This window comes from Equus przewalskii, chromosome 21 (genome assembly GCF_037783145.1).
Source record: "Equus przewalskii isolate Varuska chromosome 21, EquPr2, whole genome shotgun sequence".
NCBI classification, from domain to species: Eukaryota; Metazoa; Chordata; class Mammalia; order Perissodactyla; family Equidae; genus Equus; species Equus przewalskii.
In genome coordinates this window covers 28,600,348-28,623,717 of record NC_091851.1, presented here as the reverse complement: position 1 = coordinate 28,623,717, position 23,370 = coordinate 28,600,348, and the positions used below count along the sequence as shown (strand labels likewise).

The following is a 23,370-nucleotide window of genomic DNA, read 5'->3' as shown; positions in this document are numbered from 1 at the left end:
CTTTATAAGTCGAGCACAATCACCCAATCCACTATAACTCCTTCCTGAACCCTCAGGGTAAGTATATGCTGCTTCATCCTCTGAATGCCCACAGCACTTTATCTGTGCCTCTCTCCTCTATGACTTCCTATTACTATTGGATCATTATTACCTGTGTTCATGGCTTTGCTCACTCAGAAAAATAAGCTCCTCAGAGGCAGGATTTATAGTTCACATTTATGGACCACCTACAGAGTCGAATATTGTGTTAAAAATTTATTTAAAAATTACTGTGGTCCTTCCAAATCTCTCCATAATTAATAAAAGGCAAATAAGATCAAATAAATAAAACTTCTACAATAAAAAAGGTCTTAAGGATCTTTACCAAACCTGATAAGGCAGGTAAAATGAATGGAAGAAGTTAGGAAAAATTTTTATTACTTACAGACATTTGCAGGTACTTCAAACCAACATTTACTTATCAATTCAGCCTACGAAGCCACGCTACAACAGTTTCACCATCAAAACTATATAAATGGAAAAATAAACAAAAAAATTCTAAGACCTGGATAAATAAGCTGGCAGAATCTCTTCTCCAGTCTTCTTGCTACAAAAAATCCTACATAGTGTCCCACAAGCCTCAGCTCTTCCTGCTTCATAGTTATCAGGAAATTCACTTGCATCAAACATAGGATTGGAAACCATGGTGTCTGTGGACATTTGTGACCCTTTCCGTCGAAACTCCATGCTAGCTTGTGTTGTAATGGCTGGGGAGAGAAAAGGAGGGTTTTATTATACTTGTCAATATGCAAATAGGCTCATGGGACCCTGGACACAAAGATCAAATGTTGGTGTCATTAAATAGCTACTTGAATAGAATCCAATAATGCTTTTGTTTAGCAACTATGTCTTAATTTTTTTTTTTTAAAAAAAGGGCTCTCTGGAATCTTTGAAAATGGGTAACAATTAATTTACAGCGGTATAGTCATTTTAACAAATTCTACAAGAAGCATTTTTCAACTGAATTTTTGATAAGCAGAATACATTTGTAATATATCTGTATGTGAATACAGATACATAACACAGAATTTGGCTTTTCTATTATTTATTCTGTTTTTTTCCTCCCCCTATAGAATGATGCTTAAACATTAAGAAAAACAGCTACTGCAATTTATACATTACCCCAGACGGACATATCATAACTGAATGGGCAATCCCATGCCAGTTTGTATACTTTTGGGAGAGGGCAAGGAAGGATGAGAAATGGGTAGGGAGGAAGAGATAGAATTCCCACCACCCACCCAACTCCACACACACACCAAAGAACCGCCCAACCAAGCAAAATGAGAATGAATTTTAACAACCACAGACAGCAGCTAACTTGAGGTTGATACATCAGAAAATCGGATTGGTAAGAAAGATTATCATGGTCATTTGTTGTCACTGAAACAGAAGCCCTTCGAAAGTTGCTTTTATTTTTAACAAAAGATTTCACAGTGTAATGAAAATCACTCTGAAATCTTTTATCACTCTACATGAAATGTTTAAATTATTTTGTAATAATAGATTTAATAGAATGCAGAGTTAAGCATAAATCTTTATGCAACTTCCCATGAGCCATTTTTCGTCCTGAATAAGCTATCCAGCAATAATACATTTGAAAAACACTACATGCAGAATGCATACAAATCAAACACTAAATCTGTATAAAAATAAGCTTAAAGCTTTAAAAAAAAAAAAAAGCCAAAACACAGTTAGTGCAAAATCCTGGAATTCATGACATGACCAGACTAGTGTACAGAAATAATGGGACTGATTCAGGCAGATTAATTTGCTTTTGCCAACAATCTTCCCCATTCAAAACACAGAAAAGTATTTTTCTTCCCAAGTGCAAAAACTACAAGAGACAATGACAATCAAATTTTTTAATGGAATTATGAAAAAAATAAAACATGACTGCAATTAAGGAGAAGCTTCTGGTTCCTACTTACAAGATTTATAAGAAAGAAGAATTTGGATAAAAGATGCTGCAAGATAATAGAAATAAATGGAAACAAATCAAAGGACAGTAGTAATTATAAAATACTTTAAAGATGGTGAAATTTTACAGTAAGTTAAGAAGCTTTTTAGCTTTTTAAAAGTTAGATTAAAAGATTTATGATACCACAAGCTAGTTCAAAAACATAGGAAATTGTGCATTCAGATCCAAAATTATGATTTTTGTATCATGCAAAACAATGAACGAAGAATATTACACAACTACAAAGAACTGAGATTTTTGAACTGCCCATAACGTGCATTAAAATTTTAGTTTATTAACCCTTCCCAGCTCAATGTTACTTTTACAAAGCACAGTGTACTGTCACGTAAATCTAAAGCTATCCAGTTCATAGAAGCAAACATTTAAAGTTAGAGGTGAACTGCATGGCAGAATTCCTTGATGGCAGCCAGTACTTAGAAAACAGACTAACAGTGTTAGCATTCCGAAACCTCCCACCACCCCCAACACCTCAAGAGTGGCACCCAATAGCACTCTAACTCATTCAGCTATCTGGACACTCCTATCTCCTGGGTCATGTAACAGACTTTCTCACCTGTGAATATGGGGCATTGGGGAGTGTGAGGGGGGCGGTTTCTAGCCTTTCCCCACCAAGGCAAATGGTAAGAATTAAAAACAAGAATTTGTTGGGGCCAGCCCGATGGCAAAGCAGTTAAGTCCACACTCTTCACTTTGGTGGCCTAGGATTTGCCAGTTCCGATCCTGGCGTGGATCTATGTACCACTTATCAAACCAGGCTGTGGCAGGCATCCCACATATAAAATAGAGGAAGATGAGCACAGATGTTAGCTCAAGGCTGAGCTTCCTCAGCAAAAAGAGGAGGATTGACGGCAAATGTTGTTAGCTCAGGGCTAATCTTCATCAAAAATAAATAAATAAATAAGAATTTGTTGCCCACATATGATTTGAATTCTGGTTTCTACCTTTTGGCACAAAATGCTGAGCAAAGCTGTTACAAACTCCCTAGAGAGTGGGAAGATCAGTAAGTTCCCTTTAAGCAAGCCCACCAAGGAGGCAGTAGGTTGAGCCACTCTGGATTCAGAGATTTTACTGTCAACAGCTTGATATCAAAAGTTACACTGTAAGAATTGCATCTTAATAAAAATAAAAATGACATACAACTGACTCATTCTAGAAACTACAATACAAATTATAAACAGAAATCCCAAAATATAAGGCACATGAACATAAGAAAATAAGCCAAAAATGGGTTTTTAAAAGTTTTCATTTAGTCATAAGTAAGCACATTTCCTTATCCATAATTAAGCACTACTTTCAAACTTGTAAATAAATATAATATGGAAATGGTAGAATATAAAGTGTCTGAATTCAACAAAATAAACAAAGGAATCCCTAACTCAACCATGCAACCTCAAATTATATTCCTGAAAAATGTCTTTATATTCACAACCCTTCTAAATTATTTAAAAGATTTGTAAGAACACCCAAAATAAATGTATGTGTATAATGCTAACAGACACAGACCTTAGTCCTAAGATGATACATAATAGCTAAGAATGCATTTCTGAGAGAAAGCAGAGACCCTTATGACCATTACATTAGTTTTACCCATGGAATTAACATTCTCCCTAGGGATGCATAAACTAATGCAATTAGGCATCCTTTTATCTCAAGCTATTTCCAACCCCAGTGGAAATGTGCTTTCTTAACACACAACCAATATACTTATTAACGCATATAGCACAGTGCCTGGCACCGAGTAACTGCAGCTCAATAAATCCTGGTCATCATTATTCAGCTTTATAAGACATGTCATAAATATTCAGTACGTTCTGCAGTACCCCACCCTCCCATCCTGTACCCGATTGCCACTACTTCTAAGTATAATGGTAAGATGACAAAAATGAATCAGATTTTATTAAGACAGAGTTTCATCACTTCTGTAATAAAATCTAAATGAAGATATCAGGGTTATTAATTCTCCACCAGTCTTATTTAGTTACAGAGCAAATGGTATTTTTGAAATAAAGTTCTCTATAAAACCTAAGAGGTTAGAGTCTTTTGTGAAGCGAAAATTTTCCGATATTTATATGTACTAATGAGTGACTGGTTGTCAAAATCTAAGAAAACACTTCTTGTAAATAAATTTCTGGTCAAAATCTTTAATTCTTTATATCAATATTATTATCCTGGCTGACATGAAGGTAACTTCCAGGTCACCTACTGAAAGAAATTTGATTCAACAAAAAGTGGCTAACCTGAAGTAAATAAAACCAGACAAAAGCCAAACCTCATAGAACATACATAAAAAGGACAGGTAGGAAAACTTCCAAAATTCTGTTACTTCAGCTGGAAGGGGTTAAGCACAAGACATTGCTTGGTGAGAGACAGAGAGCTTTTTAAGAAACATTAATCTTGCAGGTAGGAAAGATTAAAAAGAAAAAAGAAAAGGAAAAAACATGGTAACGTATTTCTTGAGCAATATTTACCAGTCATGCTGCTGTCTCTGTTTATCCCATTATGAAGTTTACAGTGAACAAATGCCGCATCAAATAACCATGATCCAAAGAGATTCAAGATGCTGTTAACCTTTGGTCTCCGAGGTGCAGGCAGTGGCCTGGGTTCTGAACTAGTCTGATTTGGACTGGACAGAGGAGAGGTGGAGGATGTCTGCTGCTGAACTTTCGAGGCATGAGCAGTACTAACCTATTAGAAGAACACAAGAATACATCCACACATGAAAAGTTTGAGAAAACAGTAGGACTTTTTAAAAAGGATGGCAGATTAAAAAGCCAATCTTTATACAGCATAATAACGGTGATGAAAACTCTTACTGTGCTTGTCTTCATGGTGGCCTTATTCACAGTAACAGCCCGGTGCCTCCGGTTATGTGGTGGAGTGGTACTGACAGCAGTGCTTTGAGGCATACTTAATCTATTCACGGGTGTTGGAGGAGCACTGTCTGATCGGGGTCTAGAAATGCCTTAAAAAAAAAAAATGGAATTAATTTTCATAGTTCAAAAAAGATGGTCAGAAAATCTTCCTCAAGCAACACCAGTGAAGGCTCAGGACAGATTAGAGCAGAGACGGCTAGTTGCCTCCCAATATCCACTTGCCCTTTCTCCCTGAGAAAGACCACAAATTTTAGCTGAAAACGACTACTCAGAATAAACAACTATATTTTGAAGCCTCCCTTACAGCTAGATGTAGCCATGTTCTGACCACAGTGAAGGGGGTGACTGTTGGATGGATCTTCCAAGAAATCTCCTTAAAATGGCCAATCAGGGGCCGGCCCCACGGCTGAACGGTTAAGTTCACACGATCTGCTGTGGCAGCCCAGGGTTTCGCCAGTTATGATCCTGGGCACGGACATGGCACCGCTCATCAAGCCATGCTGAGGCGGCATCCCACGTGCCACAACTAGAAGGACCCACAACTAAAAATATACAACTATGTACCAGGGCGCTTTGGGGAGAAAAAGGAAAAATAAAATCTTAAAAAAAAAAAAAAAAAAAAAAGACCAATCAAGTGTTGACTCTCCTTCCTTCCTAATTCCTGAACAGGGTGGCTGGAACTCATTCAATCATCATGGCCCATGAGTGAGTGCACAAAGGATGGAGAGTCACAAGATGGAAGGGCCATGGGTCCCTGACAATAATGGAACCACTATAGCAGCCCTGTACTGCCTAGCCCTGGGCTTCACATGGGTGAAAATAAATTATCTTGTTTCAACCACTGGTATTTTCGATTGTTATGTGCAGCCAAACTTAATTTGAACTAATATATTACCTACGTGACATATGAACAAAGTGTACAAAACAGACGTTTTAGAAAATGATAGATATTAAATATCACTGCCTTTCAACAACAGGTTAAAAAAGTTCTGATTTTTCATATTCCTAAAATGTGAAAAACAGTTTAAAACATTAGTTCACAAAAGGTATAATTTGCTTCCTAATGATACATGTAAGAATGACCTCTAATGCATTTTAATCTGTACTTTCTTATATTACTAGTGAGAATGAACACTTTTGTCTTTTGTAAATCATTTATTCACATCCTTTGTCCATTTATCTACCAGGTCTTATTCTTTTTCTTAGCAGTGTTTAATCTATTTATATGAAGACAACCAAAACTCCCTAGCTATAACATTTCTTGCAAATAATTTTTCCCAGTTTGTTATTTATAACCAGATCTGTTCATCTTTTTCTTTGGTCTTTCCAAAATAGTTTCTAAAACTAGACTTTAGAGTCATCTACATTCAGCTCTTCAAACATCTAGCAACATACACAAAATTCACCTAAGAATGCATCCACCAGACAGCTGATTCCACGCATGGCACGAAAAAATATTTGAGGCAGATGTTTAAGGCAGGGATACTGATTCAATTCTTGTGGCATTCCGCTCACATTCAAGAACTGTTCCTGAAATTTGGGAGTAGAGCTTATAATGGCTGGGTTACTCAAATCCACGGGATTACTATCAAAAAGAGAGAGAAGAATTAATTAAACATTTAGAAGTTCCTTTAGCAATAAAACGCATGCAATCTAATTTAACACCAGGGCTGTCTGTGCCTATTTCTTTGATTCAGAGAGGAGAATGATCTCTATTTAATAGGCTAGGGACTCAAACGTCAACACTCCTTTACAGAAAATTTTCAGTATGTTTACACAAACTTACTCTGCCTGTCCAGAGAATGAGAATCAAAATAAGACTAGAAGTTTCTAATTTTTTAAGAGTATATGTGGATATTTTTCTAATATGTTTGGAATTAAGTGATGGAATGGTAAAACTATAAACAAATCAACCAGAACCCCAAGGAAAATATCTTATTTTAACTTTTCCAATTTCTTAAAAACTGTCTGAAAATCAGGATTAGTATTTGTGTTCATGTGTAGTTACTAAAATCATGTATTTCAAAACAATGCACCTGGGCTTGAGTTATATTTTGTGTATAAATAATTTTAACTATTTCCATTAAAAAACAGATTTAGATTTATACTCAAAATGGTCTGCTTAGCTGTCCATTAAACAGCCTATTCAACTCAAAGTAACCTTGTTAAACAATCTATAGCCAGCATCTGGAAAGAATTTCTACCAGCTACAAAGCCAAAAGAACTAGGCTGAGAAATACAAATCAGTGTACTTCTCTGCCCTTTGAAATCTCATTTTCCACCCACACAGAATCTTAATTTCAAATAATTCCAAGTGGGGAGAGGGAGCACATGTGCATGTAGGGAAAATGGGCTTCTAGCACTAGGACATTGTACCCCTAGAACTGTACTCCATGAGGTGGGGAGAGAAGATGAGGAATCTCTAGCAGCACTACCTGCCAGGGGTTGCAGTTCTTCTGTTCAGAAATTATGAAAACAGGCACTAAGGTTGGAGTGGACTACACCTGAGTGCAGCAGAGCTCTGCTAAATTCATGTCTACCTGACACTGAAAACTGAGGAGACAAAGGCATTATACCAGTTTCGCTAGAGGTAAACTTGAAATGATTTTATTGGTACTCAAATATTCAGAGAACAGATTGAAGAAAAAAATAAAATTCGAAATGAGAACAGGTAACAAAGAATATGGATTAGATAACAGAAACTGCCTTCCTGTAGCTCCTAATGCCCTGAGTATCTGACACATTTGGAGAGCCTGTTAAAAATCCAGATTCCACCCAGATTTACTGAAACAGAACCTCTGAGCAGGGCCTGAAGGTCAGGTGGCCACGCACAAACAAGTCCAAGGACAAGCATTTGAGAATAGTAGCATTCAAATCAAGGGAAATATTTTTTTTACCTGGAAAAAGATAAAGCATTACCATACTAGAAAAAATTTTGGCCCCTGTCTCACCATCATACTCAGCCTCGTCCTAGTAAATTTGCTAATGATCATGGGAGCCCCTTCTGAGTAAGACCCGAATAAGACTTTCATAGACCTGCCTCCCACCCAGCCACAGCTCATTTAACCAGTGGGGTAAAACGTCCAAAAGGTGTCTATCCAGAAATCTGCTAGAGACCTACAACTGACATAGCCTAACTAACAAAAATAATTTGATACAATTTGTCTCTTTTGAGAATCTGAGCAAAGGGAAAGCCTCAGTGAATTGAAAGGGTTAGAGTCGGAGAGTCACACAGTACCACAGCTATTTACACCACTGGGCAGTTATCATAAGGCTGTGTGTACCCCAAAGGCAGGAGGAAACAGGGGCTCAACGGAAGCCTGAAGGAGAAAGTAAACCGTTTGTATGCACAAGAGAAGCAAAAAAGCCAAGAGAAAAAGAGTCAACAGATGACGGAGCAGCTTGTCACAAGACTGCTCTGACCACTCATCATGAGGACTACTTGCTCACTGCTGCTTGCAGCCAGATGAAACCTCTCCATCATCACACAATAACCCCTCTCTTTCACCTGTGTTTGCTTAAGGAGGTTCCTAGTCTTTACATCCAAAGGAACCCTGAATGAAATACTCAAATTTTTCAGCTCAACAAGAAAGACAAAGCTTGAAGAAATTAGTTAATAGTGAAGAAACGGGAAAACATTATCCAAGAACTAACTCTCAAAAAAGATTCCAGGACTAAAGTTTTACTGGCGATTTATTTCAGACTCTTAAGGAACACGTAACTTTCACGGGACAGAGCATGGAAAAGGATAGGAAGTTTCCTATTCTATTTTTTTTTGTAAGCTACCAAAACACAAATTAGTCAAAAACTAAAACTAGAGACAATTTGGAAAAACATTAAAAGAACAGCATTCCATAACCAAGCAGAACTTTTCTCTCAGGAATGAAGGATGATTCAATATTGGGAAATAAATTAATATAGCACATCAATAAGAAGAAAAACCACTTAATTGCTTAAATGGAGCCCAATATACAATTTGAAAAAAATGAGCACTATTCTTCATTTTATTTATATTTTTAAATTTTACATTTTGTAATTGCTTAGGAAACCAGGATAATAAAAATAAGTATCTACTATCAACAACTAACATCCCACTCAAAATTTCATGTAGTAGAGGCTTTCCAATGAAAATTAGAACAAAAAAAGGATGTCAAAACCAAATCATTTTTTAAACATTCTTTTTTTTTGAGGAAGATAGCCCTGAGCTAACATCTGCTGCCAATCCTCCTCTTTTTGCTGAGGAAGACTGGCCCTGAGCTAACATCCATGCCCATCTTCCTCTACTTTATATGTGGGACTCCTACCACAGCATGGCTTACCAAGTGGTGCCATGTCCGCACCCGGGATCCGAACTGGCCAACCCTGGGCCGCCGAAGTGGAACATGCGAACTTAACCACTGCACCACCGGCCGGCCCCAAAATTGTATCATTTTAATTCAACAGCGTTCTCTAAGTTCTGATAAATGCAGTAAAATAATATACAGAAATAATTACAACAATAACGGCAATTTTTCAAGTGCCTACCACGCTAGACAGTGTACTGTTTTACATACTTTTTCTTCTTCAATTCTCATAATAAGATGGATACTATCATTATCCCCATTTTATAGATTAAAAAGAGACAGACTCAGAGAGACTACATCATGTGCTTAAGTCCACAAAGAAAAAAGTAGTAGAACTAGAACTCATGTACAGGTCTTACTGCAACCAAAGCACTTCTAATTAATCACCACAGCATGGATTACTGGCAAGGAGACACTTCTTATTTGTAGATATGTGTCCACCATACTTAGAAATCTCAAAAGAATCAATGAAATACTCAGTGCTTTTTTAAATACCCAAATATAATATACAAAAAGAAAAGAAAAGAAAACACTTTCTATACAGCAATAGCCATTTATAAGATCTAACAGCAGGAAAAAAGTTAACCTTTCACAACATCAGCAGTAAGTACCTAGGAATAATGGTAAAAGAAATATGCAGATCTTTATGAAGAAAACTACAAAACACTTCTGTAAGATATTCAAGATTCTAAAAAAGAAAAACATACTCTTAGGCAGACTCGATATACTAAGATATCAGCTTTTTCTAAATATAAATACAGGCTTAATATAATTCTCATCTTTGGCAGAGTCTGGCTAGCTGTTTACTAGTTCCTCTTTTCCTCCTATGTTGTCTTGCAATTAAGTGTGGTATGTGAGTTCTGGCCAATGGAATATGGGGAGCAGCAATTTACTTCACTTTAAGACCTGGTCCATAAAAACCTCCCACGCAATTTTCCTTGCTCTCTCTTCTCCATCTTCTAGCCAGATACAGAGGCTCCTGAGTATAAAGCTGAGGACCTAATAAACCCACATACTGAAGCTGGAAGAGCCTCTGCCAGCCTGTGTCCCTGAACGACCATGTAAGCAAAGCCACTCCCTACCCTGGACTTTACGAAACTTATACTAGAGTAAAGCCAGTAAGACTTTCAGGTTCATCTGCCAAAGCAGGACATGTTCCCTACCCTAATAAATACACAATCCAAACCCCAAAGTTTTTGTGGGATTTTGCTGTTTGCTTGTGTTTTGTAATCTGCCAAATTCATTCTAAAATTCATCTGAGATGTTAAACAGGCAAGAAGAGATCCAAAAATAATTCTAAGAAATGGAAAAAGGGAAAACGACATTAGGCCTACCAAATATCAATAACCATTATAAAGTTCAAATAATTAAAAAGTGTGAATCTCATATAAGAATAAATGAGGAGATTAATGGGATAATACACAACCCAAAGACAAAACCTGGTATATATATTAAAAGGAACTTAATGTCACAAAGGAAACAAAGTCAGAAGACGTAACAGGTGAATATCTATCTGATCAAAGAATAAAGACTTTCTAATTTTAAAGGAAATAGAAATGATCAAAGAAAAACAGATTAAAAACAACACTGAAATCACTGAAAGATAAAAAACACAAACTACAATCTGAAAAAAAAAAGACAGAAAATAGTTAACACCCCTAATGTATAAAAAGTCATACAGAGTAATTTAGAATCACTAACACACAAACAGAAAAATGAGCTAGTCAGACCAGAAAAAGATATGCAAGGAAATGGTTTAAGAATCAAGATAGTGCACACCAGGAGCTGGCCTAGTGGCACAGTAGTTAACAGTGTGTGCCCCACTGTGGTGGCCTGGGGTTCATGGGTTCAGGTCCTAGGTGTGGATGTACACACCATTCATCAAGTCATGCTGTGGCGACATGCCACATACAAAAATAGAGGAAGAATGGCACAGATGTTAGTTCAGTAACAATCTTCCTCAAGCAAAAAGAGGAAGATTGGCAATAGATGTTAGCTCACAGCCAATCTACCTCACCAAAAAAAAAAAAAAAAGATAGTACAAAACAGAATGAAAGTTTCACAGAGCACAAAGATGGGGCTAGTAGAGAGAAAGGTAGAAAGTGATGAAACAGAACTGAATAGAATTACCATAAAGAAAGAGATAGCAGGAAGCAGCAATTTATCCCTCAGTGAAATTTTAAACAAGGCTACTAGAGGCCCTCAGAGCCAGAGTGACTAGTCGGTGCTGATCACAGAGAGGAGCAAGGCAGTCTTCAGTCCCCAAAGAATGACAAGGTCTTGGGAGAGATATCATCATCCATGCTGTGACAACAGGGAAGAGAACAAATGCTTCATCTACGCCAGTGACAAAATCCTAGAGTGTATAGACCAAGAGCAACTAATGATAGCCTGACCCTGCCAGGACAGGGACAGCAGAAGGCACCTGATGCAGATGTGCGCGTTGTTCAATTCAGCTCCAGCTGACGATTGTGCTTAGCAGCTACACTCTGAACTCCAGCAAGAGTATAGCAAGATTCCTGCCCTAAGACACTTACAGGTAAAGAGCACATGAAATACTAAAATAACAGTACCTTAACATATGTAAAAAGCGAAACCATGTCTGTGCAACACACTCATTATCCATTTCAGGAGGGATCAGACTGGCATCTTCATCAGGAACTTTAAATGGAGGAAATGATGGACCATATGTAAAGCGTAGCAATCTGGAAAATAAAAATGCACACCACTAAGTTCATTTCTTAACAGAATGAAAGATAACATTTATTATACCTCATTGAAGTGAATAAGATAAATGAAAACACTTGTTTATAAAACAGACAAACTAGAAAGGGATTTCCAGTTTTGCAAAAGATCTAAAAAATTTTTTTAAACATTTAAATGATTTACTTAAATAATATCCATAATTGAGTTACATATTTATATTTTTATATTTTGTTATATAATTTTATAAATTTATATACTTAAATATAAATTTATATATTAATATATATTTAGTATATAAAATTAATTACATAAATTACTTATTAATTATATAAAATATTTTAATTTACATGTATATAAATATATAAATTATATATTAATTTGTACTTATAAATTTTATAATTTGTATATATTATTGATTACATAAAATAGTTAATTCTATAAATTAATATAAATTTATATAATTAATATTTGATATATAATTAATATAAATTCATATATTATTTAAATTTATAAAATAAGTCATTTATAAATTAAATATATTTATATAAAGTTTAATACATTTTATTATGTATAGCTCTGTAATATATAATATGCAATATGTACTATTTATAATTATATAAGAATTTTATAATATGTAATACAAATTACAAATCATATTATAAAATAACATAAAATTATAAATTTTTACATTTTTACGTGATATAATTCATAAAAAACTATTTATAAACAATTGCAGATATAATTATATAATACGCAATTATATTTACATAATTGTAAATTTAGCCACATAATAAAATTATATTGAATAATTTAAATTATTTTTAAAAAATTCATCCCACTGCAAACTCCTTCAACACAATTAAGCTATAATTTACTCATAATAATAACTGCTATATAACTTTACGTGAAGTTCAGAATTTATGGTGTAGCTTAAAAGTAATTCAAATACTTAATTTAACAGTAATATTCCAAATGTATTAAAACTGTTCAAAAACCTTTGACTCAATTATTCTACACCCAGGGATTATATCTTAAAGAAATAACCAGAATACACACAAAGACTATGTATAAAGTATTCATATCAGCAATATTTTTAAAGTAAAACACTGGGACTAACATATATCAAAACAACAGGGAAATCATTGAATGAATTATAATTCCATTTATATAATGAAAACCTACAGAGCCATTAAAAATATGATCTCAAGATCTATTTAAGAATGAAAAAAGGCACATGTAATTAATAGGACAAGAATCAGACATCAAATGAGAAAAGCAGATAGTAATACTACACAGAATAATCTCAAACTGATTTTTTAAAAAGAGAACTAAGTGGAAAAAAATACATTAAAATTAAAAAGAAGTACTATTTAAAAATAGATTCATAATATTGACATTCGCCAAGATATATTGGAATAAAAATATTGCAAACCTTCATCTCTTAGTTTAAGTGATGACAAAGATATAAACATTTTATTAACTTAGAAAAAGACTAGCCTATCTTCCAATACATAACACCACCGACAAATTATTTGTTTCCTCCTCTACACACTCCCCCAATCAAACCTGAATAAGATCAAGTTTCTAGATCTAACTGTCAGTTGACAGGAAATACAGGGACAGAGGAATATGTTAACAGAACTAAGACATAAGCACAAAAATCCAGAATGTAAAATACTCTGTAACACAAAACAACCCAGTTTCTTCAACAATAAAAAAAAAAACCAGCAAGGAAATAAAAATGAGAGAATGGGCACCTACAGTTTAAAATAGGCCTAAGAAACATGTCAAGTCTGACACGCAATGTCTGAACCTTGTTTGTTTTCTGATTCAATGGAATTAACTATAAAAACAAAAAATTGAGACATTCAGGGAAATTTGAACATTGAATGGCTAACTGATATTAAAGAATAGTTAACATTTTTTTAGGTGTGATAATGGTATCGTGATTGTTTAAAAAGAATCCTCGGGGCCCGCCTGGTGGCGCAGCGGTTAAGTGTGCATGTTCCGCTTCTCCGTGGCCCGGGGTTTGCCGGTTCAGATCCTGGGTGCAGACATGGCACAGCTTGACAAAAACCATGCTACGGCAGGCGTCCCACGTATAAAGTAGAGCAAGATGGGCATGGATGTTAGTTCAAGGCCAGTCTTCCTCAGCAAAAAGAGGAGGATTGGCAGTAGTTAGCTCAGGGCTAATCTTCCTCAAAAAAAAACAAAAAACAACTACCTACTTTGGTTATAAAGTAGCATGTTGTATTAGGGTCCCATTTCTGTAAAATTATATATAAACATATATAATAGAATTTCTGGTGAACTTAACTTTTTCTGTTATACCTTTCTTGGTTTGCTTTTTTAAAATGATGAATATTTTAATAATCAGAAGAAGAGTGGGATTTTGGAAGGGGGGAGTTAGAGCGCAGGATTTATCTGCTTCTCCAAGATACTTGCTTAATCTAAAAGGTTTTAGATTAGATGGGCACTTGTCAAACTGCTATATCTGCTTTTTAAACGTGGTTGGATTCTATATCTAAGGTACAGTAATAACAGACACAGGATACAAGTTTTTTACCATGTATTCCATGAATCCCAGAAAGACAAAGAACTAGGGGAAAGCTGCCTAAGGCCAGATGGATGAAGGCAGGCAAGTCAATGATAACCTACCTTGAAGTGAGCGCACAGATGACCTTGCTCCACTGCTCCACCACTGCCGGGTGGTGCCTCCAGTTAGCCACCATCTCCTTGGCTGTTTTCCAATAAGGAGGTGTTGGGAAGCACCGAGTACAAGCTAGTAACCAAACCTCAAAGAGAACACCAATCAACTTCTCTGCCAGATTCTCAGCAATGCCACCTTACCAATAAAAAGAAAGCACATCTTTGGCATACTTATTTTTAAAGCAAAATGTTTAATTCACTGATTTGGGAGAATTGGTCAAAAAATTAAAAAATGCAATGTTAAGTTTTGACTTTCAAATAACCGTTTAATAGCAAGAACGAGAAACCATTCTTAGGAGCTCTTATGAAGGAAATCATGGATACATCAACCAATGATTGCTTTGAAAGTTTTCAAGTCATCCTGCTCAGTTCTTATCAAAGATAACCTTCTATTCTTATCAGAGATAACCTTCTAGCAAGTGGGACACGAACACATAGGGGAAAAGGGAAAGGATAGGTGTCTGTGATAAGTAACTGCTATGAGTCAGTTTCTGTGCCAAGTAGTTAACACACACGACCTCACATAATCCTCACATTAATTCTGCAGGATAGGTATTTATAACATCTATTACCAATTATCAATTAAACCTATTTTGAAGATGAGAAAACTTACATTCAGGAAATCTAAGTAACTTGCCCAACTTCACACAGCCAGTAAGTGAAGAAATCAGAACAAATACCCAGGTCTTTCTACCGCCAAACTTTGTTATAAAATGCTTCAGGTGTTTGAAAGCCACCCTTCAAGGGGTAGGGGGACAAAGAAGACAGCAAAAGGACTGATGCTGGGCAGGACAGAGCCTCAAACATGAAAACAGAGCTGTTCCTCTGTTGTGAGCCCTGGAACTAGGGAGAAAAGCAGTGGTCTGTACTCTGCATAGCTCCACAAGGCAAACTTGGGACTAGTAGGAAAAGGAATAAGGATGTACATTTCAAACGCACAAAAACAAAGTTTCAACAGTAACAAGCCCCAGAAGGGGATGAACTGCCCACCTTATGCTGCTATTATTCCTGGTATAGGGAGCGTGTAGCAGAGCGCCAATGAATCAACGACTGGCCAGGGTAGTCCTATTATGGGGTCCTTTTCAACACTAAAATTCCATGATTCCTTTTAGATATTTTCCTGGACACTGAATTTATGTGAGAGCACAAGCACACTCACATGTGTTAGTAAAGACACTACACAGATGAATAAGCAACAAGGGAACTCGGAACTGGAACATCAACTTACAGTCTGTGTACACTGTGCTGTAACATACAAAGCAGGGCTTCTAAAATACACACTAAAGTCCTATAAAACTGGAGGCTTTTTAATGGTTAGGTAATGAATGACATACTGTCATACTTCCAAAGAGAACACTTTAAGACTTTGTAGGTTTCATTTGCTGAACAAAATATCTCCTGTAGCTATCAAGTTTTCAGAGTCTACTTTGATAACTACTTTGTAATCAGGTACACTACTTATAGGCTCTAATTAAATTAATTGTTTCTTATATAGGTTCTATCTTCATATCCTAAAAAAGCTACTATTCCTGTCATTATCAAACGTGTTAACTCACTGAGTCTGTCACTGAGGGTAAAATAACGTCGTATTGTGCCTTTCAGGGTTTCCGTTCTGAGACTTGTTAACCTTGGTTTGTCAACTATTGTGCCAAAATTTAAACGCCCACTGAGTCTACTACACATTGAGTTTAAAGTGAACTATATTTGAAGCTCAGAAATAAATTAGAAAAAAAATAAACAAACCTTGAACAGTTGGCGGGGCTAGAAGTATGTCATTAATCTGCAGAAGAAACAACAGTAAGACTTCCCAGGTTTCTCGGGCCATGATGGATGACTCACGGGCCAGTTTCTGAATGGCTCTCAGGACCTGTAAGCATAGTCGAATCTGACTGGAGCCCTGTTCCTGTCTGAAGAAGACAGACAGAGATCACTGACAAGCCTTGAGGAGAGAAAGCAACAGCTTAAGGACAGGTGACTTATAGATAACAACAAGTAATGCATCAGCAGACATGACTAGGTACCCCCTCTTCAGTTCAAAGCCACTTCCCCGTCATACAGTTCGGCACTCTGGGATCTCAACCTTCCACTCCTATGAGAGCTTGAAAAGCTCCTGGGGGGGGGGGGGGGAGGAGCGGGGGGATACTAGAATGTAAGCTTCACCTCTGGATTTTCTAAGTCTAAAATGTGCCTGGAACATAACAACAGGCACTTAACAGGTTTCTGCTCAGTGCATGAATAAATACCCACAACCACTTCTGCCGCTCACGCTGAAGCAGAATGCCCTTTGTACTCTTTTTAAATTTTCTTACACACATTCACAAGAATTCTGCATGCGATTTCATAGTGCTCACAGTCCCTCTGAAGCCAATGTCTACTAGAGAAGAGCCTACGGACCCAATGGAATATCCTAACAGGTCCCCAAAACTGATGAGGCACGGAGGCAACTGTCTCAGAAATGAGCACCTGAAGAGGAAGACAGAAATCCAAGCCCTGGCCCTTATCCCCACTTTCCAAAGTGGACCACCTGAAAATTTTGAGAACAGTAAAAAACCCACTGCATTAGCAAATGGTGAGTTGGCCTCCAGATCTCCTATGTAAAACCCAAGACAAGTAACTAATTTTATTAAAACTAATCTTGAGGACAAGTTTCTATATACGATGACTCATGTCACAAAGAACTGATAAAACATGTTTGAATCAGAGTAGGGAATATCAAAGACTCCTCGAAAAATCCAGAAAATGAAGTGAGTGCCCATAGAACTCCTACCCAAACATTAGGATAGAGATTCTCAGATTCCGGGCCATGACCCAGAAAGCCAGACACTTACCCTGGAGCTGCAAACAAATGACACCACTAAGTTTTCCCTAAAGAAGTCAGACCTAAAGCAAAATGATGAGACACTCACCTAGGAAAAGCAAAGAGCCCCTAAAAGCAGAGAGATGTCCCTCATTCAGCCAGAGGTAAATCCAGTCCACGTGAAGCCGTGAGGCTCAAGATTTTGTCTATTGCTGCTTGAAGAACAGTAAGAAATTATATAATAGCCCCAAACCTCATCTAGCCATAGAAGAGAAAGCCCAGATTAAGAAATAAAAATTCCACTAGTGGTCCTGGAGCTGACACTCTTCCAAGCTAGCGGTAACACTGCAAGCCTCCCAAATGGTAACCTAGGCCTACCAAGAATTTCCAGGTATCTGCCCAGTGGCAGTAAAGGAAACATCTACTCCTTAGGTACTGTAACCTCACTCACAAGGCCTATGTCCAAGTTTCTAAAGCTAAGAGAAACAACATAATCTTTACTAAAAAATAAACAGAAAGGTTTAAACACCAGAGATTTTCCTTTCCTCCTAATATTTGCAAAAGCAACTTGTGATCTTCAGAAAAACTGTTCTAGAAAGGGGCTGGTAAACTATTGTCCATGGGTCAAATCTGGCCTGCCATCTGTTTTGTAAATAAAGTTTTATTGGAACACAGCTATGCTCATTCATTTACATATTGTCTACAGCTGCTTTCTCTACACTAGCAGAGTTGAGTAGTTATGATAGACACTCTATGGTCCACAAAACCTAAAATATTTACTGTCTGGCTCTTTACAATAAAAAGTTTGCCAACCACTGCTTTGGAAAAATATCATGTTTTTTAAAGTGCAGTATAGGGGCCCGCCCAGTGGTGCAGAGGTTAAGTTCGCATGCTCCACTTTGGTGGCCCACGGTCCACGGGTTCAGATCCCAGGCGCTGGACCTATACACCACTCATCAAGCCATGCTGTGGAAAAGTAGAGGAAGACTGGCACAGATGTTAGCTCAGCAACAATCTTCCTCAAGCAAAAAGAGGAAGACTGGAAACCGATGTTGGCTCAGGGCCAATCTTCCTCACTCCACCCCTCCAAAAAAAGTAGTTTATTTGAGCAATGAAAACCCTAATCGATTTTAAAAGATGGTTCACTCTTCACTAAATTATGAAAATAAGAAATCAAATTGATAGGCAAAAAAGAAAGGTTACATCCACTCTGACAATCTCTAGCAAAGTGGTAAGGCAGTTTCCTCTATTTTGAGTGTCACTTTCTATAAAAACAACTAATTAAGTAAACTTGTTGACTGTTTTGTAAACTATCTGAATCAAATAAAAATTGAAACTTCCAATAATGGTAGATGAGATCATAACTCTCAATATTAGCACTGAAAATATTCAGCTCCCTAAGACACTATTGGCCAGGAGAACTCTAATAGTCAGTTCAATACCCTCTCAGAAGTACTCACACACTTTTGAGAAAACAAGCTAATTACCAAAGAGTAAAATGAACAATTTACAAGGTAATCATGCTTCGCAAAAACAAAAGCCTAATTAACTCAAATGCCATTTTTTTCATCAATACAAACTAACCTAGCACTGAGACATAGTAAGAGTACAAGGAACTGAGATGTAGTGGCAATACTACTCATGAGACTGTTCCATGCACAAAGAAAAAGCCCAATAAATTAGTCTCCTCAATGGGATGACAAGAAAGCATTAAAACTATTACAGTAGTCCCCCCTTGTTAGGGAGATATGTTCCAAGACCCCAGTGGATGCCTGAAATCATGGATAACACCAAACTCAGTATGTACTGTTTTTTCCTATACATATATATCTATGATAAAAGTTTAATTTATAAATTAGGCACAGTAAGAGATTAATAACAATAACTAATAATAAATAGAACAATTACAACAATGTACTGTAATAAAGGTTACCATAGATCTTAGCAACCTCAGCATACAATTTTTTCCTTTCATTATTAAGTCAAGAACGTTCACCTTTTCACTTAAAGAAAGCACCTTACAGCTTCTCTTTGGCATATTCCAATTACCAGCATCACTACTCTTGCCCTTTGGGGTCATTAAGTAAAATAAGGGTTACTTGAACACACCACTTGGATACCACGACAGTCGATCTGATAACAGGCAGGTAGTGGATACGCTGGACAACGGGATGATGCACTCCCAGACAGGACAGAGTGGAATGGAGTAAGACTTCATTACACTACTCAGGATGGCACACAATCTAAAACTTATGAATTGTTTATTTCTGGAATTTTCCATTTAATATTTTCAGACCTCAGTTCACCATGGGTAACTGAAACTGTGGAAAGCAAAACCACAGATAAGGGAGGACTACTGTATACCATTTTAGAAGAACCTGCTTAGCTACAAACAACATGCTAATTACTTCCAACCATTTCCTGTTATTATTTCTACTTGAAATCAATAAACACAAGCAATCAGCATTTAATCCACACCCACAGTAATACCAGTATTGCGCCAAGTACTGGAAGCCTGAACAACCCAGTTCCTGCCCTCAAATTGGTGAGATGAGGAAATGAGACATACACATTTTAAAAGATCAGCAATAAAACAGTGGAGAGATACAAGAATGACACAGGAAGTAGCCTATAGGTTCAGAGAAGGTGTGATCACGGTGGGCATGGATGGTCACATAAGGCTTCTCTTAAAGAGAAGGCAGAATTTAAGATGAATCAACAAGAGATGTGGACAGGTAGGAGAAGAGGAGGAGGAGGAGGAAAACAAAAGGGTAGGCCATGATGGGGAAGATCTTTAGGGAGTCTTGGGGAAGGTTTAATTTATGAATCTGACCAAAGAGTAGCACTCATGCTGAATTAGTGGCAGCTAATCTGGTTAGGGGCCAGATTACAGCAGGCATTTCACACAAGGTAAGGAATTTACACTTGTTCCTACAGATCAGAGTTCTTAAAAGAGATTTTTCTTTTTTAATTCAGATTTTCCAAAGTAATCTTCCTTCTAAATTTAAAAAGCTACAATTTACAGAGATAGTTTTTGCATGAGTCGAAGTCCCTCAGCATCTAACAGATGAAAAGCTCTAATCAGAACTTTTCCAAAAGGAGGCAAGCCCCCTTGCCCCTTTCTCAAAAAATAGCTGAAAACAGATTTTTCTTACAGGAAATTCCAATGGGTAGGGGACTAATGCTTTCTTCTCCATAATTTTCTATATTTGCTGAATTTACAAGGATATGTCGAAAAAAATTTTCAAGCACAAGTAAGGCACATGTCTTACATTATGATATTTAAGGTCTTTGCCTCAGAAGATGGGGAAAAAAATTAGCAACAAACTGTCAAGGGTAATCTTTTGGCCTAGTACAAATTTGCCCGTAATAATTCCAGTTTGCTTAATTCAATGTCTTCTTTCTCTCATAAGAAACATTCATCTTAAGGTAGAAGGCTTAGCTGCCTTTAGCTTAAGTGGAGCCAAAAATTATAGGCAAAAGTATGTTTTCTGAGTGGAAGGGAAAGGGGTCACAGTATCTTAATATCTAATAACTATCGGATCCTAGAAGCAAAGCCAAAAGCCTTTAAAATGAACACACACTTGTTAAAAATTTCTAGTAAACATTACAAAAGACCATCTTTTGTTTCATATTAATATACTCTATAATTGAATGAGAAATGAAAGTTACTGTTCAAAGGGCTAACAACGAAATCAACTCCTATAAAATAAAAAAGGAACGTTTATGGATATTTCATTATGATCCTGATAATAGGCCAGATAGACTGGTGTAGCTTACCTTGGTACAAAAAGATTTTGCAGGTGTTTCAGTATACTTTGAACATACAGATTAGGCTCTTTAATAACTGGCAATGGAATAGAATCTTTCGGCAACACTAAAGCCATAATCCAGTCTGTATATACATCAACACAATATTTTACAGTCTCCCCATCCAATGGAAGGGTCAGTCCATAGCAAATTACTTCCATGGTCCATTTTACCTAAACAAAAGAAAATATACATACAAAATTATCACACATCCCTATCTATACCTCAGTAGACTGGTTTAAAATATTAACCTCTTTTGGGCCTGGTCCAGTGGCATAGTGGTTAAGTTCATGTACTCTGCTTCAGCGGCCCAGGGTTCATGGTTATAGATCCCAGGTGTGGACCTACACACTGCTCATCAAGCCATGCTGTGGCAGTGTCCCATATACAAAATAGAAGACGACTAGCACAGATGTTAGCTCACAATCTTCCTCACCAAGGAAAAAAAAATTAACCTCTTTTATTGCCAAAAACCTCTCAATTGACACTATATTCATCTCAACATACATATCAGATTTATTCTAGAGAAGGTACTTTCCAAAAATAAGACACACTCAAACCGTATTTCCTAAGCAAAAGATTTAAGAAGAAAATAAATTACTTATTTCCAAATACCAAGCCTATATCGGCTTTTAGCCTTGAGACTTTATTATTGTTTGCTCTGTAAAATAAAAAACAAGTACAGGTCATCTTGATTTTCCATAGAGATTGGAAGCAGAGAAACAGAAAACTTTAGATGTCTTTCTCCACTTAATTTGCCTACAGGTACGTGTGTCATTTAGGAAACCACACACATAAATTCAATCACATTTATTTTCCAGACTACGCAATGAAGACAAACAACAAAAAGGAAGATGAACTGCTCAGCTCTTATTTTGTGACTATTTTCTCTGCCAAAGAAAATAATATTTTAAATGGAAGGGGGAGAACAAACACAGGTGAGAAGGGACTAAAGCTGGGTAAGATATTAATAAGCCACTTAGCTGCACTAAATGAGTTTCAGCCTCCTGACCCATCTCAATCACATCCTAGGGGCTGAGAGAACTTGCCTAGGAGACTGCTGAACCACTGCCTGCAGTCATGAAGAATGAACAAGATGCGATAAGGGCAAATAGCCCAATTTGCAAAAGAGGATAAAACTATATTCTAGATACTGTAGACTGGAAAGTTTAAGTGAATTTCAGACAGAACTCTGGGACAAATTACTAAGCAGATAACCAATGATTACTTATAAGGGGAAGCAAGATCACTGGAAACCAGCCTGCTCAAAAAGAACAAGTCATGCCAGACGAGCTCCATTCCTTTATTAACAGGTTACTATGAAGGCAACTGATAACTGTATAAGCCTGGCAGTTTACAAAGCATTTCATAAACATCAACTCACCATCAAAATAACTCTGTGTGAGAGGGTGAACTGTCCTCACTTTACAGATAAGGAAACCGAAGCTTAGCAAATTAAGCAATGGTGGTTTGGAAACAGCGGAGTTGGAAATTTGAACCCTGGTCTTCCAACTAGAAATGTGAAGCTATTCTCACCATGCCATTAACAGCCTTCCCTGGCAAAGGAGGATCTGGGCTTTAACAAGAAATTTGGTCAGATACAGGATATCCTTGTAGACAAGATGGAGACTTACAGTCCAGAGGGAGGTAGAATGGCTGGATTTATAACTGGTCGAAACACCACATGAGAGAATAACAGGGGATTCATGTACCAAGATCATTTTGGAAGAAAATGCTCACTGGCGTGCCAAAGGCCCTACCCAGACCTTAATTTAGGAAAAAAAAAAAAAAAGAGCAAAACAGATTATATGCTGACCATTTGTAGATATCACAAATCTAAAAAGGATAGCTAACTTGTTAGATAGAAATTCAGGAGTCAAAAAGACTTCAATAGCTTAAAACTAAAGTTGAATCTAACAAGATAAATACATATATTGAAATTTTTAAGTTCAAAAACAACCACATGGGGCTGGCCCCATGGCTGAGTGGTTAAGTTCGCATGCTCCGCTTCAGCGGCCCAGGGTTTTGCTGGTTCGGATCCTGGGTGCGGACATGGCACTGCTCATCAGGCCATGCTGAGGCAGTGTCCCACATGCCACAGGCAGAAGGACC

At 36.9% G+C, this 23,370-nt stretch overlaps 1 protein-coding gene across 18 annotated transcripts in view; it reads right to left on the bottom strand.

Moving 5' to 3' along the window:
- The window catches only part of RALGAPB (Ral GTPase activating protein non-catalytic subunit beta), a 91,289-nt gene that overhangs the window by 52,008 nt on the left and 15,911 nt on the right, over positions 1 to 23,370 (bottom strand). For 10 of the 18 annotated variants that reach the window (XM_008517414.2, XM_008517415.2, XM_070589202.1 and 7 more), the window contains 8 exons: positions 21,229 to 21,431; positions 16,395 to 16,558; positions 14,601 to 14,787; positions 11,810 to 11,941; positions 6,300 to 6,478; positions 4,834 to 4,982; positions 4,489 to 4,705; positions 545 to 746 (listed from right to left, as the gene is read on the bottom strand). In XM_008517414.2, the coding sequence (XP_008515636.1) occupies positions 545 to 746; positions 4,489 to 4,705; positions 4,834 to 4,982; positions 6,300 to 6,478; positions 11,810 to 11,941; positions 14,601 to 14,787; positions 16,395 to 16,558; positions 21,229 to 21,431 (1,433 nt within the window). Of the gene's footprint in view, positions 1 to 544; positions 747 to 1,970; positions 2,007 to 4,488; positions 4,706 to 4,833; positions 4,983 to 6,299; positions 6,479 to 11,809; positions 11,942 to 14,600; positions 14,788 to 16,394; positions 16,559 to 21,228; positions 21,432 to 23,370 lie in introns of all 18 variants that reach the window. The other 8 variants (XM_070589198.1, XM_070589199.1, XM_008517412.2 and 5 more) reach the window with 1 other exon arrangement.